The sequence below is a fragment of the Helianthus annuus genome, chromosome 3 (genome assembly GCF_002127325.2).
Source record: "Helianthus annuus cultivar XRQ/B chromosome 3, HanXRQr2.0-SUNRISE, whole genome shotgun sequence".
Taxonomy (NCBI): domain Eukaryota; kingdom Viridiplantae; phylum Streptophyta; class Magnoliopsida; order Asterales; family Asteraceae; genus Helianthus; species Helianthus annuus.
Window position 1 is genome coordinate 163,660,553 of NC_035435.2, and position 19,410 is coordinate 163,679,962.

At 37.1% G+C, this 19,410-nt stretch overlaps 1 protein-coding gene across 1 annotated transcript; it reads right to left on the reverse strand.

Moving 5' to 3' along the window:
- Window positions 1-2,774: 2,774 nt before the first annotated feature.
- On the reverse strand, window positions 2,775-3,796 carry LOC110930543 (protein LURP-one-related 11). Its single transcript, XM_022173857.2, has 2 exons — window positions 3,476-3,796; window positions 2,775-3,359 (listed from the first exon to the last, which is right to left on the reverse strand). Exons 1-2 carry the CDS (start codon window positions 3,788-3,790, stop codon window positions 3,030-3,032), a joined length of 645 nt encoding a protein of 214 aa, XP_022029549.2. The 5' UTR covers window positions 3,791-3,796; the 3' UTR covers window positions 2,775-3,029.
- Window positions 3,797-19,410: the final 15,614 nt, after the last annotated feature.

Here is a 19,410-nt window from a genome sequence, read left to right on the forward strand (position 1 = left end):
TTGTATACCTTTAAACTACAAAATGCTACCAACTTTTTTAAACTATGTTATTAACTTATTGTGACAACGATGGTTGTTTAAACATGTCTAATCCTTAACTATGTCCATTGAATTTGTTGAGCCAGCTAGCCTTGGCTAACCACCCTCTTCTTGCCCCACCCCAAAGATGCACCATGGACCATGGTGTTGACCCAAAAATGTTGGTCTCCACTTTATATCATATTCATGTGGTTGAATGCAACACCTTTTCATGGTGTTTATGTGGGTTCCAAATCTTCATCTAGCCCATGTGGTGTGATCTTGTTTTTTTGTCACCCTTCTTCTTATCATTACATTATTCCCTTGGTGCCTTGGTCTACTTGATATTTTATAGATACATACATCTAAATTGCTTATACATAATTGACAAGTGCATTTATTGTAGCCAAATAAATAATTTTCTTTAGGTGCCAAGATAAAGTTGATGTATACTCATCACAAAAAAAAAAAAGTAAAGGTGATTATAATAGTGTTTTAAGGAAAATATCAACTTGATTATAACATGTAGCTGCTAGCTAAAATGATTATCCTCTAACTTAGGTTTTTTTTTTTTTTTTTTTTTTTTTTTTTTTTTTTTTTTTTGCACGACGAATTTCTTTTAATCCCTAACGTTTGTGAGACTTGAACCTAAGATCTCCGCGTCCCAACTCAGGTGTTTAAAGATTTTGTCTTTGTCAATGGACCACCGTCTCATTGGTATCCGCTAAAATAGGAAAACAAAATGAGAGGATCTCTCTAATCCCTTTATGTAAAGTGTATTAACATAAATTAAAAAAGGGACTTGTAAGAAAACAAAGATTTTTTCTAACCTTGTTTTTATAGAATTATAGGGTATGATTGGTGTTAATGTGACTTGGATACGTGAGGCATTTTTCTGTGTTTTAAACATATTAAATTTGTAATCTTATAAAAAAGGAGTTGTTTTGAATTCTCAAATTCCATGCCAAAACAAGTAGCGACTTCTTGTTTCTTTTTTAACTTTGCACATGTTAATCATAAAGTTTATTCTTCCTTATATTTTTATATCTGTCCTTATATGTATATATATAAATATTCATATATAATATATTAAATTATTAATACAAAAGGTATACATAGAAATGAATATTCTCGTGGGATGATGTGGTGATTACGATGAAACTCATAGATGCAACTCAAATCACACTGGATATAAAGTTGATGACTATAAAATGTTTTGTTTGGTAGTTTTTAAATAATAATTAATATCGTCATTAAAAAATATCAAAAAGTCGCGGATAACTTTTTATAATATGGATATAAGAAGTTAGTTTTTTTTTTTTTTTTTTTTTTTTTTTTTTTTTTTTTTTTAACAGCTATAAGAAGTTTGTTAACTAAATAAATACGTGTAAAGCATGACCTGATAATCTAATATCACTTCTTCCAACCTGTCAAAGAATCTTAATTACTTCCAAGTTCTGTATACCTTCACAATTAATCCATAACTTTCTAATATATTTAAAATACTATAATCATTTCATCGTTTAAATTAGTTGGTATGATCATGACTGGTACTATTTCGAGTTTTGTGATTCATGAAACTTAGGCAACTTATTTCATAAAAAAACGAGTCTTTCTTCTCTCTCTTTACTACATCACACTCGATCTCTCGCATTATACACTCAAAAACATTCTTATTGAAAATGCTCTTATTCTTGACTTTGGCTGGTTGAACAAATTGTTAAAATCTAATTGCATAATTAATTGGTAATTACTTTGAATTGTAAAATGGTTAGTTCAGCATAATTGCAACTAGTTCATCCCTCTATAGGTAACCACACTACCACAGTTTGAAAATCTAATGCCATTCTTTATGATACCAAGATGTATTATATATAAATATCACACATATCATAAACATCCGTGGTATTTTCAGAAAAAGACCAGTCAGACGGAAAACCAATTATTTCGGTTGAGTGTATTTGAATAAGTTTGTTACTGCTTAGACAGATAACCAAATTTCATTTTTCATATTTGTTTTTTTAACCTCACGTATTGTTTCATTTACAACTTAATTTAGTCTTTAGAGCATTACCAATAGGTCAATTTTTTCTCATTTTTTATATGATGTGGACACTCATCATGTTTATAGCTATTGGGGGACTCGTTTTTTCCTTTCATTTTTTGTAGACAAACTAAAAAAATGGATAAATGGTGGGGATGGTGTCCGGGTGGGAGGGTTGGGTAGTAGTATTAAAAAAACAAATTATTTTTATTTAAAAATGGTGATGATGTGGCATTATGTATAAGTGTTTTTAGGTTTTCTTATTTGTTTGGTTTTGAGTGTTTTTTTAAGAATGGATGTTTTTATGATGTGGCGCTAACTAGACACGTTTTTAGGTATTTTTAATGTTTCTTATTGTGGACGGTCTTATATTTTGTTTATTTAACGATTTATATTTAATAATTCTACAAATCCACTATTTCCATATATGTTTTTAGATTAGCATATATTATTTCCAAATTTTAACTTAATAATGAGGTAATTCAATTTCTAAACCCGATCCTATCAATGAAACGGTAAAACTGTTGGTTAGAGGACAAACAAGTTTATGAAACGATTGCTATAAGACAAGATGTCAATTTCTAATGATTCACAACTAATTATTGTCTATTGAATGTGTTGAAAGTTAGGAATTTCAATAGTTATACTCAATTCAATTGTATATACAACATAATATATTCCCAATCCCAATGTTAGGTAGGTAACATCCACCTAATTAAAACATGATTACACACCAAAAACCAAGCAAAATTTGTATGATTTACAACTTATCACAAAGATTTGGTTTCACTATACCATCCTCACCCCTTTCCGATATCTTCATTTTGCAAGTCCCATCTTCACTTCCCAAAATTGCATAAAATAGAACCCACAATCAAATACGGCCTTAAAGTTCAAAAAATTCAAACATCTAACTCTAAGCATAAAAATAAACAAGACCCACAATAAGATCTTGCAAAAATGATCTTCATAGTTGACGATGAATCAACCCATGAACCATAATAATTGCCATGATCAATGATTGATCAATATTGGGTTCTATTGTTAACATAAAAACATCGCTTCCAAGATCGATCCCTGTCGTTGTTTGCTTTCGTTTAACCTCAGCAACCAAGGCACCATCTTGATCAAGATTCACAATCTTGAACCCTAATTTTCCACCAATAATCTTGTAACCTTTTTTATCAAACCCTAAATCTACATGAAGTGTGTTGCGATTTCTTGTAGCGCGAAACCATCGTTGTTTCTTGGAAAAATCCCACTTATATCCATCCCAACATCCAAAAATTGATAGTTTCTGTATCAAGATTAAAAAGATTATATTAGATGGTGTCCCAAGGAAAAAAAAATAGAGTAACCTATAGTGAAGTGAGGATGATACAAATAATATATCAATGATACATAGTTACATACCTTTCGTTGTATCGCGAAAAGAACGTTGCCTAGAATATCCATCAAGTAGACTTGTGAACTGCATTTCTTGTCGTAATTATCAACACGATACACGATTTCTCCATTTGAATTGTATGTAGTACATCCATGGCTGTTGTATACCAAAGACTTCATCCATATTGTGAAACATTCTTGTTTTGAGCTTATGTATGGAGATGATGATGGTGATGATGATGAAGATGATGGAGTTTGAGGATAAACTTTAGCCATTGAAGGGAGGAGAGCAAGTTCTGTTAGAAGATGGAGGGTTCTATATATATATATACACACAACCATGTGTAATGTGTTGTCAAGAGAAACAGCCATCCATTATATGTTTGGCACATATTTTAGGTTATTTAATTAAAGTTGTATTTTGATGATATACCTATAAAATATATTTGCAACAATACCACATATTTTTAATAGTTTACAAATTAGGCTTTTGTCATACATGGATTATGATGCTCTCTGGTGTGATAGAGAAAGAGGTAAATTTAAATTAAAATCGTGAAAAAAGAATGTTGTGTAATGATTTCATGCTTTAATAAATAGTAGACATATACATATATCTCTCCATGATTTATGGACAGATGTACACGTTTATTAGGTTTTATTATGTGTGGTACTGATCGTAAAGAATTTTTAAAGCTTATAATTCCTTAACAAATAAGTTGACTTGGATAAATTGTTTATAGTTTAATTTTTATAATTAAAATTATATAGTTGGTTAATTTAATTGTACTTCAGTTAAAACGGATCACTGTTACAAAAGGCGGTAACTTAAAATGGGTCTAAATTAATGGAAAAGATGTACATCCCATCGCTACTATGTGTTGTCGTCGCCTCCTAGTCACTACCGCCACCACGTCTTCCATAATAGCTGCGCCATCCGCACCACCAGTAACCGTTGCTACCATAGTTGTCTCTCCCACAACCGCCACAACTAACGTATTTATCACCATCGTCGCCGCTACCACCTTCAACACCGTTGACACCATTGCCCGCTAGTCAACATTAAAGCAATATAGCAGGTAAACTCAATTTAACACTTTTTTTAAACAACATATTAAAAAAAAGAGTCCATTTCAATCCGAACCCATTTTGACAAGAAAATATTAATTTTTATATAAAATTGTTGGGTTGTAAATATTGCATGATAGATCCATATATCATATCTATGCAATTTTATAGGCGGGAATAAAGATTTGTGACCATCTTGGAAAATAATTCTAGTCTCATATGATTATGAATTTATGATTGATTGGTCAACAGAATTTAGTTTCTAATCACCAACCATTTGATAATAGTTTTAAAAAAATAGCTTCTTAAGTTAACAACCATAGATCTTATCGTTAAAATCTTTTAACAAAAAAATTATTTGAATAAATATTTATTCTGAAAGGGAATAAAGTCGTAAGTAAGTATCAAACTTTGCAAGTAGGGCAGCATGTGGGGAACAAATTGTTGGATGTTTCCCGGGTTAGACATGGCCCATCAACAATTCAAAATCGGGTTCATTCATCCTTCAACAGGTCAATTTATCTTTTCCAAAATAAAGTTGGTTAATACAATGTATTTGTAGCAGGCTTCGGGAAATATTACATAATCAGAAAGTAAATTATAGATATGGTTTTGTGATACATCAAAATTTATGCAGGATTAAAATATACAATTTCGGTTTGTAATATTGATAATTCGTGTAATTTACTCTAGGGGAATTGGTCTGTAATAATGTCATCTAGACCTTATTGGCCATTAATAATCCCACCTAAGAATATTTCTCACACCAGTCCCACCTTTCACCTATTTTTCCTACAATGGTCCCCCGTTAAAAAAAAACTTAACGGAGTTAAGCTTTTTTCCAAACTACAAACAGATTTTTTAGGGCTTTTGATCAGAACGATGATACGAGTCCATTGATGTAAAACTTACTTCGAAATGGTGCTCCAAGTGACTTGATTTTGGTTAATTGGAAATTTAAACACCCGAATTGAAGCGCCGTTTTCATCGTTTGGAGCACCGTTTCGAGGCAAGTTTTACATCAATGGACTCGTATTGTCATTCTAATCAAAAGCCCTAAAAAATATGTTTGTAATTTGGAAAAAAGCTTAACTCCGTTAAGTTTTTTTAACGGGGGACAATTGTAGGAAAAATATGTGAAAGGTGGGACTGGTGGGAGGAATATTCTGAGGTGGGATTATTAATGGCCAATAAGGTCTAGGTGGGATTATTACAGGCCAATTTCTCTTTACTCTGTGATAAAGCAAATGTTCAGTTAGTTATATATAGCTATACTAAGTTTGAAACTCGTGTATTATATAAATGTTGCTCGTCTATATGTTATCCTTATGTAATTTGTCCTAGTGATTGGAATGAAATACTACAATTTCTACTTAAGTAATAGAATATGAAATGATGAGATAAGAGAAAAAGTATTTTCGGGCTTAAAGTATAACATGTTACATGACCATTTATTTCTTTATTTATTTATTTATTATATATAGATAATAGTAAACTTAGATGGTGAAAATATTTTAAACCCAATTTAAAGTGTTTCACTTGCTAAAAAAGTATATTATATACCAACATATCCACAACCAGCCCACAACTTTCTCGAATTGTATATTTGTATGTGCTACTCTTCGCATTTACTTTTTGACTAGTTTTAGCTACTAGCATAAACTTTTTGATTTTTGTGACTAGTTTTAGCTACTAGCATAAACTTTTTGATTTTTGTGGTCAAATTTAACAATACAATTTGACTGATTCTGTTTAATAAAGGCTGGGTCTATTCGCACACGCTGTTTGTCTTTTTGCACATCCAAAGCGCCTCGCTATGGCCAAAGCGCTGTTGACCAAAGCCAAAGCGCCCCGCTTTGGCCATAGCGAGGCGCTTTGGATGTGCAAAAAAGACAACTGGCTTGGTTGGGGTTTATTTGGGTTAATGTGGGTTAGTTTGGTAGGGATTTTTGGTTGAATTAGTATGTTAGAGATTTTTGTAGTAAAAAAATTTTATGTGAGATTTGCCGTTGTGAATGGGAATTTGTTTTTGAATGATTGAATGTTGCCTTTTTTGAATTAAAACGTTGTTTATTTTATTTTATTAAATTTGCCGTTATAATTACGTCGTTACGTCATTATTTTTATAGAAGGTGTATAACATAAGTTCAACGAGCGTTAAATAAAACGAACACGTTATTTGTTTTTGAATGATTGAATGTTGCATTTTTTGAATTAAAACGTTGTTTATTTTATTTTATTAAATTTGCCGTTATAATTACGTCGTTACGTCATTATTTTTATAGAAGGTGTATAACATAAGTTCAACGAGCGTTAAATAAAACGAACACGTTATTTGTTTTTGAATGATTGAATGTTGCCTTTTTGAATTAAAACGTTGTTTATTTTATTTTATTAAATTTGCCGTTATAATTACGTCGTTACGTCATTATTTTTATAGAAGGTGTATAACATAAGTTCAACGAGCGTTAAATAAAACGAACACGTTAAATAAAATATACAGAAAGCCATAAGAATTAAACGTGATGTAAATAGAAGATTAACTGCAATATATATATATATATATATATATATATATATATATATATATATATATATATATATATCAGTTTGTACATACAATACACAACAAAAAGGTACAACTGAGTACATAATACATAACAAAACACTAAACAAACAAACTAATGTACTAATCCTCGTGCGGTGGGGACGGTGGGAGGGGACGTGGAGGCAACGCAGCGAGCTCTCGTAGCTCAACGAGCGTCTGGACCATCCAGTCAATGAGTGCGCCCTGACGTCTGAGGCGCCGGTCGAAGTCCCGAGCCACCTCACGCGCTACCGGAGGTAGGTCAGCGTAAACGTGCTGCGGGTACTGTGGAGGCTCAGGAGCTGGCTGAACTGGTGGTACGTGGACCTCCTCGACCCGGTCCTCCTGCGCCGGATCATCCTGAGCCTGAGGCTGAGCCTGAGCCTGAGCCTGACCCTCAGGCTGATCCTCAGGCTCATCGATGCCCAGAGCCTGTCGCTGAGCCCGCCGAGCGGCCTGCTGAACATCAGGAGGGGCTAAGATCCCAGGCCTCACCTCAATAACAACCGGATTTGCTGACCTGTGGATGAAAACAAATTAGGTGGCAAAATCATAACGAGAAAGTTCAAAAATAATAATTACCTTTATTTTCCAACTTTTCCAAATGACAGGCACATGGCAAACCACAGCTGGTAAAAAGTTGGCAACCACAGCTTGCACCGTAGGCTCTCAACCCGTCTTCCTTACGTTTTAGTTCGATACTCAAAAGCTCAATCGCATATATTGAAACCTTTCTGAGAATATATGCAAGCATGGGCTGATTCTTGTGGTGCGTCATCACTTTTCGGAGGCTTGTTTCAAAGGTACTTCTAATCTCGGTGTATTGTTTAGCAACAACATGATCAACATACAGTACAAGTTTATCCAGTGTGTTGCGATGACTTGGAAAGTGACTTTTTAATGTTGCATGCATGCTCTCAACCCTGTTGGTCGTAGTCTGGTGAAAGTTGATAGTTCGGTTAATCCAGCAAGATACAAACTTTTCACGGTACGGATCCAACCAGGATTTCTTCATATAATCATAAACCTCTAAAATTAAAAAACGTAAATAGTCAGTTTTTGTTATTATATAAAATTTGAACATAATTATGTAAGAAATACTCACGTTCACGGTCAGCTTCTTTCAGCTGTGCTTCAAAGTTTTCCAAGTTATACATGTATATTTCCTCGGTCGTAGACTCGCACAATGTCCAAAATGTACGTACGAATTCTTTCCACTCCTTGTCAGAGAATTTCTTCTTGCTGTTCTTATTAATATTTTGTTGAATATGGAACCGACAAAGATACTTATGCGCTTTTGGAAAAACTAGTTCACACGCGTTCATTAGCGCAAAATCCCTGTCTGTTAAAATCATGCGCGGTTCCATACATCCTGCCAGCATAGACTTGATCCTCTGCAACACCCATAGGTAGTTCTCTGACTTCTCGGCGGAAATTACAGCACATGCAGCCGTAAACGATTTGTTTGTCGACGTCATGCCTACGACCTGAACAAATGGCAGGTTGTACATGTTCGTTTTGTATGTGGCGTCAATCATTAGCACATGCGGGAAGGCACACCACATAGTGAATGATTTTTCGTGAACAAAGAAGACGTCTTCAACTTCGTTCGATATCTCATTCGTGCGCATGTAATAAGTGTAATTTTTTTCGATAAGAATGTTTTCAAGTTTTTGCATCGGAGACTTACCGACATTTTTTTCGGCGTTGATCTTCTGAACAGCGTTGTGTATATCTTTCGGAATAAGCTTTCTAGCCGGATTGTTTTTTGTCAGCGTTCGCCAAATACTTTGGTTGCGAATATCTTGCTCTGCCAACTCCTTAACCAGTTTTTTGTCCTCCGAAGAAAGCCTTCTCGCATACGCGTGACCCTCGAAGTTTTCAATAGGAGTGTGGTTATGCTTCGCCTTCGTCACCTCGATCCTCCAAACACTTCCGGATGATTCCGAAAACCCGATCATCTCGAACGGGCAGCCTATTTTCTTGCTACCCGTTTTCCTCTGTGTAGCTACACTCTTATGCTCCCCACCAAAAGTACATTGAAACCAAATCTTGTAATTCTCTCCTCTTTTATTCGACCTCTTTGTCACAATGAGGTAACCATTGTCTTTTGCTGTGTCTTGTACCCAACGCACCAACTCTTTACGTGACGAAAAGGTCTGCGTTGTATCAAACGAAAATGTAACCGGGTAACAACCTTCCTCGTCAACAGACACATCCTCCGGCTCACCATCGTCACCGAGATTCGAATAGACTTGATGTTCAAAGCTCTGTTCACAACCGTAACTCTGGTTTGGATAACACTCCTGCTGTACAAAGCTTTGCTCGCCACCGTAACCGAAATTCGAATAACCTTGTTGACAACCGTTACTGTCGTTTGGATAACACTCCTGCTGTACAAAGCTATACTCGCCACCGTAACCGAAATTCGAATAACCTTGTTGTGCGTAAGGGTCCTCCACAGGGGTATTCAAATCCAGCTGCACCGTGTTATCACGATAACGAATGCCAGATACAACCTCTGTCTCCCTCAAGTTGGACGACACCGGTTTCTCAAACGAGTCAGAAATAGCGGTCCCCTCGTAAGAATCAGGAACAACCGACTCGTCAGAATAATCACCGAAAAGATAGTTACTGAACCACGACATCGTTTTTTCAAAAAATTTAACTAATAGAGCAAAGAAGATCGACAGAAAACAATTCGAGTGATAAATCTGTTGTCTGGCCAGTGATTTAAAGCCAGAATTTGGGATCGAAGCGCCGCGCTATGGCCAAAGCGCGGCGCTTAGGGTTCACGGGGCAACTGAAACCTAGGAAGCTTTATGTCTGTCAGTCTGTCACTCAGTCAGTCATTCGAAACCTCGTATCACCTTTTGTCGCCCTAAGCGCCGCGCTATGGCCAAAGCGGAGCGCTTAGGGGTGTGAAAATTATTTTGGCTGTGTGTGATTAGCATGATCCTTAATAAATTTGATGGAGATTTAAATTAATGTGTATTTGATTGTTTGGTAAACAGGCTTGTACAAATAGTTGAATTTTTATAATAGATTTTTAACTTAAATTACATAGAAAGATGTATATTGTTTTGTAGTGGTTTTAGATGTATCGATTTAATGAATAGTAATGTTTTCAGATGTATCGTAGTAGAAATTTCATATTACATATGTAGGTTTTAACCTTTTAAGGTTTCGTAAAAGTCATGGTAGGATGGATAACAATGTGATACACGAATTCAAATCATCTATATGCAATTATGCATGTGTTGATTATTTTGACTTGAAATTATAAATACTTATCAACTTTCATATAACCCTACTAGCCATTTGCTATTTTAATCCAATTGGTCTATTCATTGTTGTCACGGCCCCCGTCTCGGTTTTACTCGGTTCAGGAGCCGCGGGGCAGAAAACCCATGGTATTTATTATTTGATTTTAGCAGTGGAAGATTTTAACAGGATCTTCTAAAACTTGAAAATGCCCGATTATTTTATTTCATCACTTGGGATGACCCCGTAATTTACAATAGAGGAATTTCCCGAGGAAATTCCCTGATTTACAAAACATGTTTATTTATTTTGTCAGCGGGGAAATACTGGTGAATCATTCAATTTGAATAAAACGACACATAGCTATCAATTACAGCATAAGAGCGATTACAATGACCTTTATCTTATTTTTATCTGGCGCCGTGTCACAGCCGTGTGAGATGGTCATACCACTATTGGGTCCTTTCACCCAAGTAGTGATGATTATCACTGTTAGGATTAATTAGCCTAACTGTGAGAAATTAGTAATGTGCACAATACCCCACTAGCCAGTGATTTAAGATAACCACGACTTAATCCCTGTAATTATAACTTTTGAAAATAATTTGGAGTATTGTAAAACATTGTTAATAAAAAGAGAATGACTCACATTGCAAGTTTATACGGACAGAGTTTAGCCTACTGATAAGCCTGATAACCTAGTTTAAACAACAATGCACACGAACTAGGTTAGTAACTAATACAACATTTACGATAACTCACGAGATACAAACCCTCACAACGAATGACAAAGTGCGATACTAAACATCCATCGAATTCACGACGAATGGCAAAGTATAACCCTAATGCGGGCAGCACTTAAACATCCATCGGATAGTTCCAATCGATCGGACATTGAATCGTAATAGCAATCGAGTTAATACCCGGTATCGTGGCAGCACCTCTCTATGTCTTATAGCCCGCGTAAACCCATACATAACTCTTACGCGACCCGCGTGGCCGCCTAGTCTACGTGTAGGTCTAATGGGTCACGAGTAGGGTCACCACGTGGTCCCAGATGCTTATCCGGTCAAACTTCATGTTGACGCGACCCGCGTAAGTCCATGCTTAACCCTTACGCGGCCCGCCTGAAGACCATATTTCTTGTTTTTTTTATTTTTTATGTATGTTAGAGTTTCAGGGGTCCGGGTTTTCACTTACGGGGCGTTTAGGGACATTTTTGGCAGTCCTTACATCCTCCCCACCTTATTTAAAATCTCGTCCTCGAGATTAATTGAAATAAGTGAGGGTACTTTCGCTTCATTTCCGATTCCAGCTCCCAAGTGTATTCAGGTCCTCTTTTAGAATCCCACTTGACTTTGACTAGTACCAGTCTTTTGTGTTTGAGAAATTTAATTTTTCTGTCTTCTATTTGAAGTGGTTTCTCAACAAACTTCAGCTTTTCATTCACTTGTAAGCGATACGCAACTGGTCCTATGCGCTGAATTACTAGAAATGGTCCTATGTATCTTGGACTCAACTTTCCTTTCTTACCGAACCTAACTATTCCTTTCCAAGGAAAAACTTTCAAGAGTACCTTGTCTCCGACTTGAAACTCTAGCGGCTTACGTCGGTTGTCTACATAACTTTTCTGGCGATCTCGGGCTGTCTTTAGTCTTTCCTTGATTTGAGTTATCTTGTCAGTGGTCTCTTGCACAATCTCCGGACATGATAATTGGCTTTCTCCTATTTCTGCCCAACAAACCGGAGTTCTACACTTGTGTCCATACAGTGCTTCGAACGGGGCAGCTTCGATGCTTGAATTGTCACACCCCTATATTCCACGTGTCACCGGTGGGCCCGGTGGGGGATATCGTGACGTAATTGATATCATCATAGTCAAACAACACAAATCATAATGCACAGCGGAAGCAAAAAGATAGATTTATTTCAACCAAATAATTATTGTAATATTTAAGTATCACAATGTAGTTGAAATAGATCCACAGGCGGATCAAAATAAAAAGGAGAATTGTTCAACAGATTCATTGCATCCAAGCTTGCGAGACTCTAACGATGCTAAGGAGGGGCCAGCCTATTACGTGTAGAACCTGCACTTAATCTTTTTGGGGAAAATACGTCAGTTTGCACTGGTAAATACAATTTAACTGACTCACTTTGAAAACGTTTTAAAAATTGATTTGAATGCACATGGCACAAAACTTTTTATAACTTGGGATAATTAATCAAATTTAAACTTGTAAAAGAATTACATGCTTGTTATGCGTTTAGTCGCCCGGTTCGTGCCGGGTTTAAGATTAATAGACACACCACATAGTATAAACCCGCGGCGGGAAACCAACGGTTATACCTTAATAAATATGGACACATTGTCGGGTGTACGCCTACACCCGCGTGTCAAGGTCATGGCCATTTCATGAATGATGCCAAGGATATCCGGGACATCGTCATTAAACTCCCAAAGGCGTAAAAGAAACAAAACAAATTTTTAAACGTGTCATCTTGATAATACTTAACCACTAATCGATTAAGGTCAAATGCCCGACCAAGCGGTATTTTATATACCGTACCCCAAGCCCGTATAAGGGAAAATAAGTTAAAAGCATTTACCTGAGCAAGTACAAACCACAACAAGCAAGTGCAAGTTTCTTTTACTGGATCTCCTATTCTAGAACGAAGGTTTATAATAACCTATTAGAATCCTAACGTGTCTTTAATTTAGCCTAAACTTAGACCGGTTAGTTTTCAAGGATGAATATGATTCAATCGCATGAAAGGCGAAAACCGGTTTAGAATGTGGTTTTTGACCCGACAAGCTTGCATTCTTGTTTAATATGGGTAACATAATCACATTCTGGGTTTTGAGACAAAAAGATTTGGTTTGACCCGTTTCGGCTAATATGTGTAAACTAGTTACATAAGCCGATCCGAACGCGAAAGTGCGTAACGAGTAACCATAATAATTATATACAAGTTTCCGGAGTTAATATGCACTAAATATGTTGTTATATCAGTAAGAAAGGTCCTATTATGCCCAAAGTGGTTTTTAACTCAAACTATGCCCCGAAAGGGTATTTTAGTCATTTTAAAGGGTATAAAAGAGTTAAACTAGTAACCTTAGTTACACATCTGAATAAATCAGTAATTATAGTAGGGTATCATATATATGTGAATTTTATTAATTATAACCATCCTATGCACCGAAAGGGCATTTTGGTAATTTCACATAAGCCTAAAAGGTCAAAACTGGAAACCTGAGTTTAAAACTTTAGTTTACTGTTATAATATAAAAATTTACTGAATATATCAGTAGGTATCAACCTTTATACATATAAACTAGTTTTGATACATACTATGTCGTAAAAATGCCTAAAAAGGCGATTTGGAGCCATTTCCGGGTTTTGTATAAAAAGCTGATATTTTTAATATTCCAGAAGGCTCAACATAATTATTTTAACATAATAAATCAGTAGAAAAAGGTTTGAGGTCAAAAAGATTTATAAAACTCATCTTATAGCCAAAAAGGGTAAAACCGGCAATAACCGAAATAAGCTTAAAACTCTAAGTTATGCTCCGCCTAAAAATAAATAAAAATCTCCAAAAATCCCAAAATATTATTATATATCAGTGGGTATAAAGTTTGATATTAAAAAGTGGGTTTAGTTAGGCTATATGCTAATTATGCTAATTAATTACTAAGGAAGCTTCTAATTACGCTAATGAGCATAACTCTTAATCTAGACCTCAAACTGATGTCAAATTTTGGGTATAAGTTTATAATTTAGTAACTAAGATATCTACTCTTTTACATTTTCAGAAATCATATTTTAAGGTCATTTGGGCATAATGGTCAACATATGAGCATTTAACGGAAACTTGCATAATAATTAGATAACTAGTGAACCAAGCCGTATAATCACAGAGGGTTATAATAACATGTAACTAGGTCCAAAAGAAACTTTAAGCCAATCCTAAACTTCGCCTAAACGGGTCAGAACTGAAAGTCAAAGCGAAAGTCAAACTATGCGACTTTCGGTTCCAAACCGGGTCTAAACTGAAAATTGTCGAGTTGAACATGTTTAGACATGTTCTTACATTAATTACCAAGTTATATTAATGATCAAACAAGTTGCATATATCCTACATTGCTAATTATGTATTAATTTGAAATTAAGCATTATGTTGACTTTTTAAAGTAAGCTTTGACTCGACAATTTGCATAGTTAGAGTGGGAATCTGGAAATACCCTATCAAGGGTTTGTTACCCACATAATTACCTACTTATAGGTATTTTTAATTCAAGATTTGACTGAGTAATTATTGTTTAATCTCGAAGTCAAACCTTAATTATGACGGTTTGACTTTTAGCTAATTAACGAAGCTAAAATGAATTAAAGAGGATTAGGAACACTTACAAGAGTCCTAAATGAGATCAGGGACCTAAGGGAAATTTAGTTGCTGCCCAGAGAAGCTCCAAGATGCTTGAACAAAAATGCAAGTGAGCAAGTACAAATGTTCACATCTACAAGCTCTTATATAGTGAACCTTATTGTCCAAGATCATGCCAAGATAGTCTAGGATGGTTACAAGATCACCCCAGGTGTCCCTAAGGTGCTATATACTGCCTATCATGCCCCTGATTTCGAAAACCATGATAATAAGACGGTGCAACAGGCTGAACAAGCAGCTGTCCATTTTCTGCTGTCAGCGACAGGCTTACGGACCGTAAGCCTAAGCTCTTGCGGTCCGTATGCAGCTCTTACGGACCGTATGCTTGAACGGTTGCGGTCCGTAACCGACCCTTGCTGAAATCGCCCAGATAGGCACCTTACGGACCGTAAGCTTAATGCCATACGGTCCGTAACCGATGGCCAGAAGCCAAAAATTTTGCAAACTTTAAGCTTTGACCATGCATCTTTTTCCAATTCCGAATCTCATGCATTTCCTTTCAGTTGTGGGACCTATTACTCAGGCCCTTGCATACCTTGCATGATCTTTCATGTTTTGGCTCCTTGTGGCAAGTTCAAATGACGGAAATTCCAAGAATTCATCTTGGATTCTCTTGAGGGTTGGACATGAATAATAATTTCAAATGAAATTCTTTTAATTCAGATTTTATTTGCCAAAGGTTGTAGCAACCAATTTATAGAATCCTATCTTCCATAAAAATGGAATTTATTTATCTTAGAAACACTCCGGCTAATATATCAGATGTTTATCAGAACGATTTATGGATCTTGGGATTTATGATTTGGGTCGCTCAGAGGTGTTTTAATAACATGTCGCCCTTGGGTCGTTCAGAGGTATGTTAATAACATGACGCCCTTTTTAAATCCTACCAAACATCTTTATTTGATCCGGGTGTTTGACACGTTTGTCTTACATGACACGTGTCTTTATTTTATTGGACATGAATTTTCGAGGTGTTACATCCTCACCCCCTTAAAAGAAATCTCGACCTCGAGATTTACGAAAACAATTGAGGGTATTTTTCTTTCATCGTGGACTCTAACTCCCACGTATACTTGGGACCTCTACGGGCATCTCATTTGACCTTTACAATAGGTACAAGCTTCCTTCGAAGCCTCTTTACCTGTCGATCCTCAATCGACACAGGTTTTTCCACAAATTTCAGGCTCTCATCTATGTGCACATCTGTGTGTGGTATGACTAGCGATTCATCCGCTAGACATTTCTTCAAATTGCAGATGTGGAATACATTATGAATACAACTGAGCTCTTCTGGTAAGTTTAACTTATAAGCCACTGACCCTACACATTCGATGATCTCGAATGGTCCTATATACCTTGGGCTTAACTTACCTTTCTTGCCAAAACGCATCACCCCTTTCCAAGGTGACACCTTGAGCAAAACTTTATCACCAACCTCAAACTTGAGAGGTTTTCGCCTTTTATCAGCATAGCTCTTCTGCCTATCCCGGGCAGCTTTTAAGCGGTCACGAATCTGGACAATCTTGTCCGTTGTCTCAAAGACTATATCAGGACCTGATAGTTGAGTGTCTCCTACTTCTGCCTAACAGATGGGCGTTCTGCACTTTTTACCGTATAGTGTCTCAAAAGGTGCAGCCTGAATGCTGGTATGGTAGCTATTGTTGTAGGAGAACTCGACCAAAGGTAGGTGCTTATCCCAGCTAACTCCTAAATCAATCACACATGCACGCAGCATGTCTTCCAAGGTCTGGATGGTACGCTCACTTTGCCCATCCGTCTGAGGATGGTAAGCCGTACTAAAATTCAATTGCGTGCCCAGAGACTGTTGGAAACTTTTCCCAAAGTGTGACGTGTATCTGGTATCTCTATCAGAGATAATAGCCACTGGTACTCCATGTAGCGACACAATCTTATCAACGTACAGTTGGGCTAACATGTCGGAGCTATAAGTTTCCTTAATGGGTAGGAAATGTGCTGACTTAGTCAGTCTATCAACTATGACCCATATAGTATCATTTCCTTTCTTTGTCTTTGGCAATTTGGTGATGAAATCCATCGTCACCATTTCCCATTTCCAAGTGGGAATTTCTGGCTGTTGTAGCAAACCTGACGGCTTTTGATGCTCAGCCTTGACTTGAGCACACGTCAGACATTTAGCTACAAAGGCAGCTATGGACTTCTTCAAGCCTATCCACCAATAGTTTGCCTTTAAATCCTGGTACATCTTATCAGCTCCAGGATGAATGGAATATTTGGAACTGTGGGCTTCCTGAAGGATGACATCCCGAAGTCCTCCATAGACAGGAACCCATATTAGTCCATTTAATCTCAAGATTCCGTCCTTGCCATAGGATAACTGTTCTTCAGTTACTCCTAACTTTTACTCAGGATAATTAGTTTCTAGCACAGCTTCCTTCTGTGCAGCTAACAACCTTTCATTCAAGCTATTCTTGATTTCAATGCTCTTGGCATTGATCCTTATCGGCTTTACTCTTTCTTTTCTGCTCAAGGCATCTGCGACTACATTAGCCTTGCCTGGATGGTATCTTATTTCACAGTCATAATCGTTCAGAGTTTCCATCCAGCGTCGCTGCCTCATGTTCAAATCCTTCTGATTGAACAGATGCTGAAGGCTTTTGTGATCAGGATAGATCACACACTTAGTTCCATACAGATAATGCCTCCATAGTTTTAGTGCGAATACAACGGCACCCAGTTCCAAATCATGGGTGGTGTAATTCTTCTCATGCACTTTTAACTGTCGTGAAGCATAGGCAATGACCTTGCCTTTCTGCATTAACACACAACCCATCCTGGTGTGTGATGCATCACAGTAAACTACAGACTCTTCAATCCCATCAGGCAATGTCAATACAGGAGCATTGCTCAACTTCTGCTTCAAAATATCGAAGATTCTTGCTGCTTAGGCCCCCAATTGAACTTGCTATTCTTGCGAGTGAGAAGAGTCAGGGGTGCTGCAATCCTTGAGAAGTTTTCAATAAAGCGTCTGTAGTATCCTGCCAATCCTAAGAAACTGCGAATCTCCGTAGGCGTCTTCGGCTCTTGCCAGTTCATGACAGCTTCAACCTTAGCGGGATCTACTTGGATACCACAGTCACTCACAACATGTCCAAGAAATTGGACTTCTCGAAGCCAGAACTCACACTTAGAAAATTTGGCATAGAGCTTTTCTTGTTGAAGCAGTTTCAGAATGCAACGGAGATGCTTCTCGTGGTCAGCTTGATTCTTCGAGTAAATGAGAATGACGTCAATAAAGACGATGACAAATTTATCCAGATAAGGCTTGCACACGCGATTCATGAGATCCATGAATGCGGCAGGTGCGTTAGTGAGCCCAAAAGGCATCACTAGGAACTCGTAATGACCATAACGAGTCCTAAACGCAGTTTTGTGTACATCTTCATCCTTGACCTTCAAGTGATGGTAGCCTGACCTTAGATCAATCTTGGAAAAGTAGCTCGCTCCTTGAAGCTGGTCGAACAGATCGTCGATCCTGGGCAAAGGATACCTATTCTTTATAGTGACCTTATTAAGCTCACGCTAATCGATGCACAAACGCATCGAACTATCTTTCTTCTTGACGAACAAGATTGGCGCTCCCCATGGAGACGAATTAGGTCTAATAAAACCTTTGGCTAGCAGATCATCTAGCTGCGTCCTCAATTCCTTCATCTCTGTTGGTGCTAGCCTATAAGGCGCTCTTGCAATAGGTGCAGCTCCTGGAATGATGTCGATTCTGAATTCTACTTGTCTATCTGGTGGCAAACCAGGTAGTTCTTCTGGGAAAACTTCGGGGTAGTCAGAGATGACTGGAATATCTTCAATCTTGGGTTTCTCCTCATCAATGGTTACCTGTGCCATATAAATGACACAACCCTTCTTCAAACATCTAGATGCCTTTAGCATAGCCACTTGCTCAGGCAATCCATGTTGAGTATCTCCCTGAATGGTAAGTGGTTCACCAGACGGAGTCTTGATCACCACTTGCTTCTTGTTGCACACAATCTGGGCTTGGTTATGCGATAACCAATCCATACCTAACACTATATCGAAACCGGCTAACTTAAACGGAAGGAGGGATAAGGGAAAAGAGTGGTTCCTAATGGATATGACACATTCATCTAACACAGTCGAAACTGTTTCCATGGTCCCATCAGCTAATTCTACCTCATAATTCACACTTAAGGTTTTAACAGGCAATCTTAGCAACTCACAAAACTTATTATCTACAAAGGATTTATCTGCTCCAGAATCAAACAATACTCTTGCGAAAACATCATTAATGAGAAACGTACCGGTTATAACATTGTCGTTCTGGATGGCCTCCTGAGCATTCATTTGAAAGACCCTGGCGTTGGTCTTTTTCCCTTCCTCAGCTTTCTTTGCCAGTTTTGGGCAGTTGGTCTTGATATGCCCTTTTTCATTGTAACTATAACAAGTTGCATCTTTCAGCTTTTTGCAATCAAGGGTCCTGTGCTCAGAGGACTTGCAAATTCCACATGCCTTCGGCTGGGATTGGGATTTCTGCTCATACCTGCACCTCCCAAAATGGTGCTTCTTGCAAATCTTG

What these genes read in the sequence shown, in the direction of transcription:
- LOC110930543 (XM_022173857.2), bottom strand. Translation starts at nt 3,790, where the DNA reads ATGGTTGTGTGTATATATATATATAGAACCCTCCATCTTCTAACAGAA. An exon ending in TTTTCGCGATACAACGAAAG is followed by an intron (nt 3,360 to 3,475) that starts GTATGTAACTAT and finishes ATCTTGATACAG; the next exon opens with AAACTATCAATTTTTGGATG.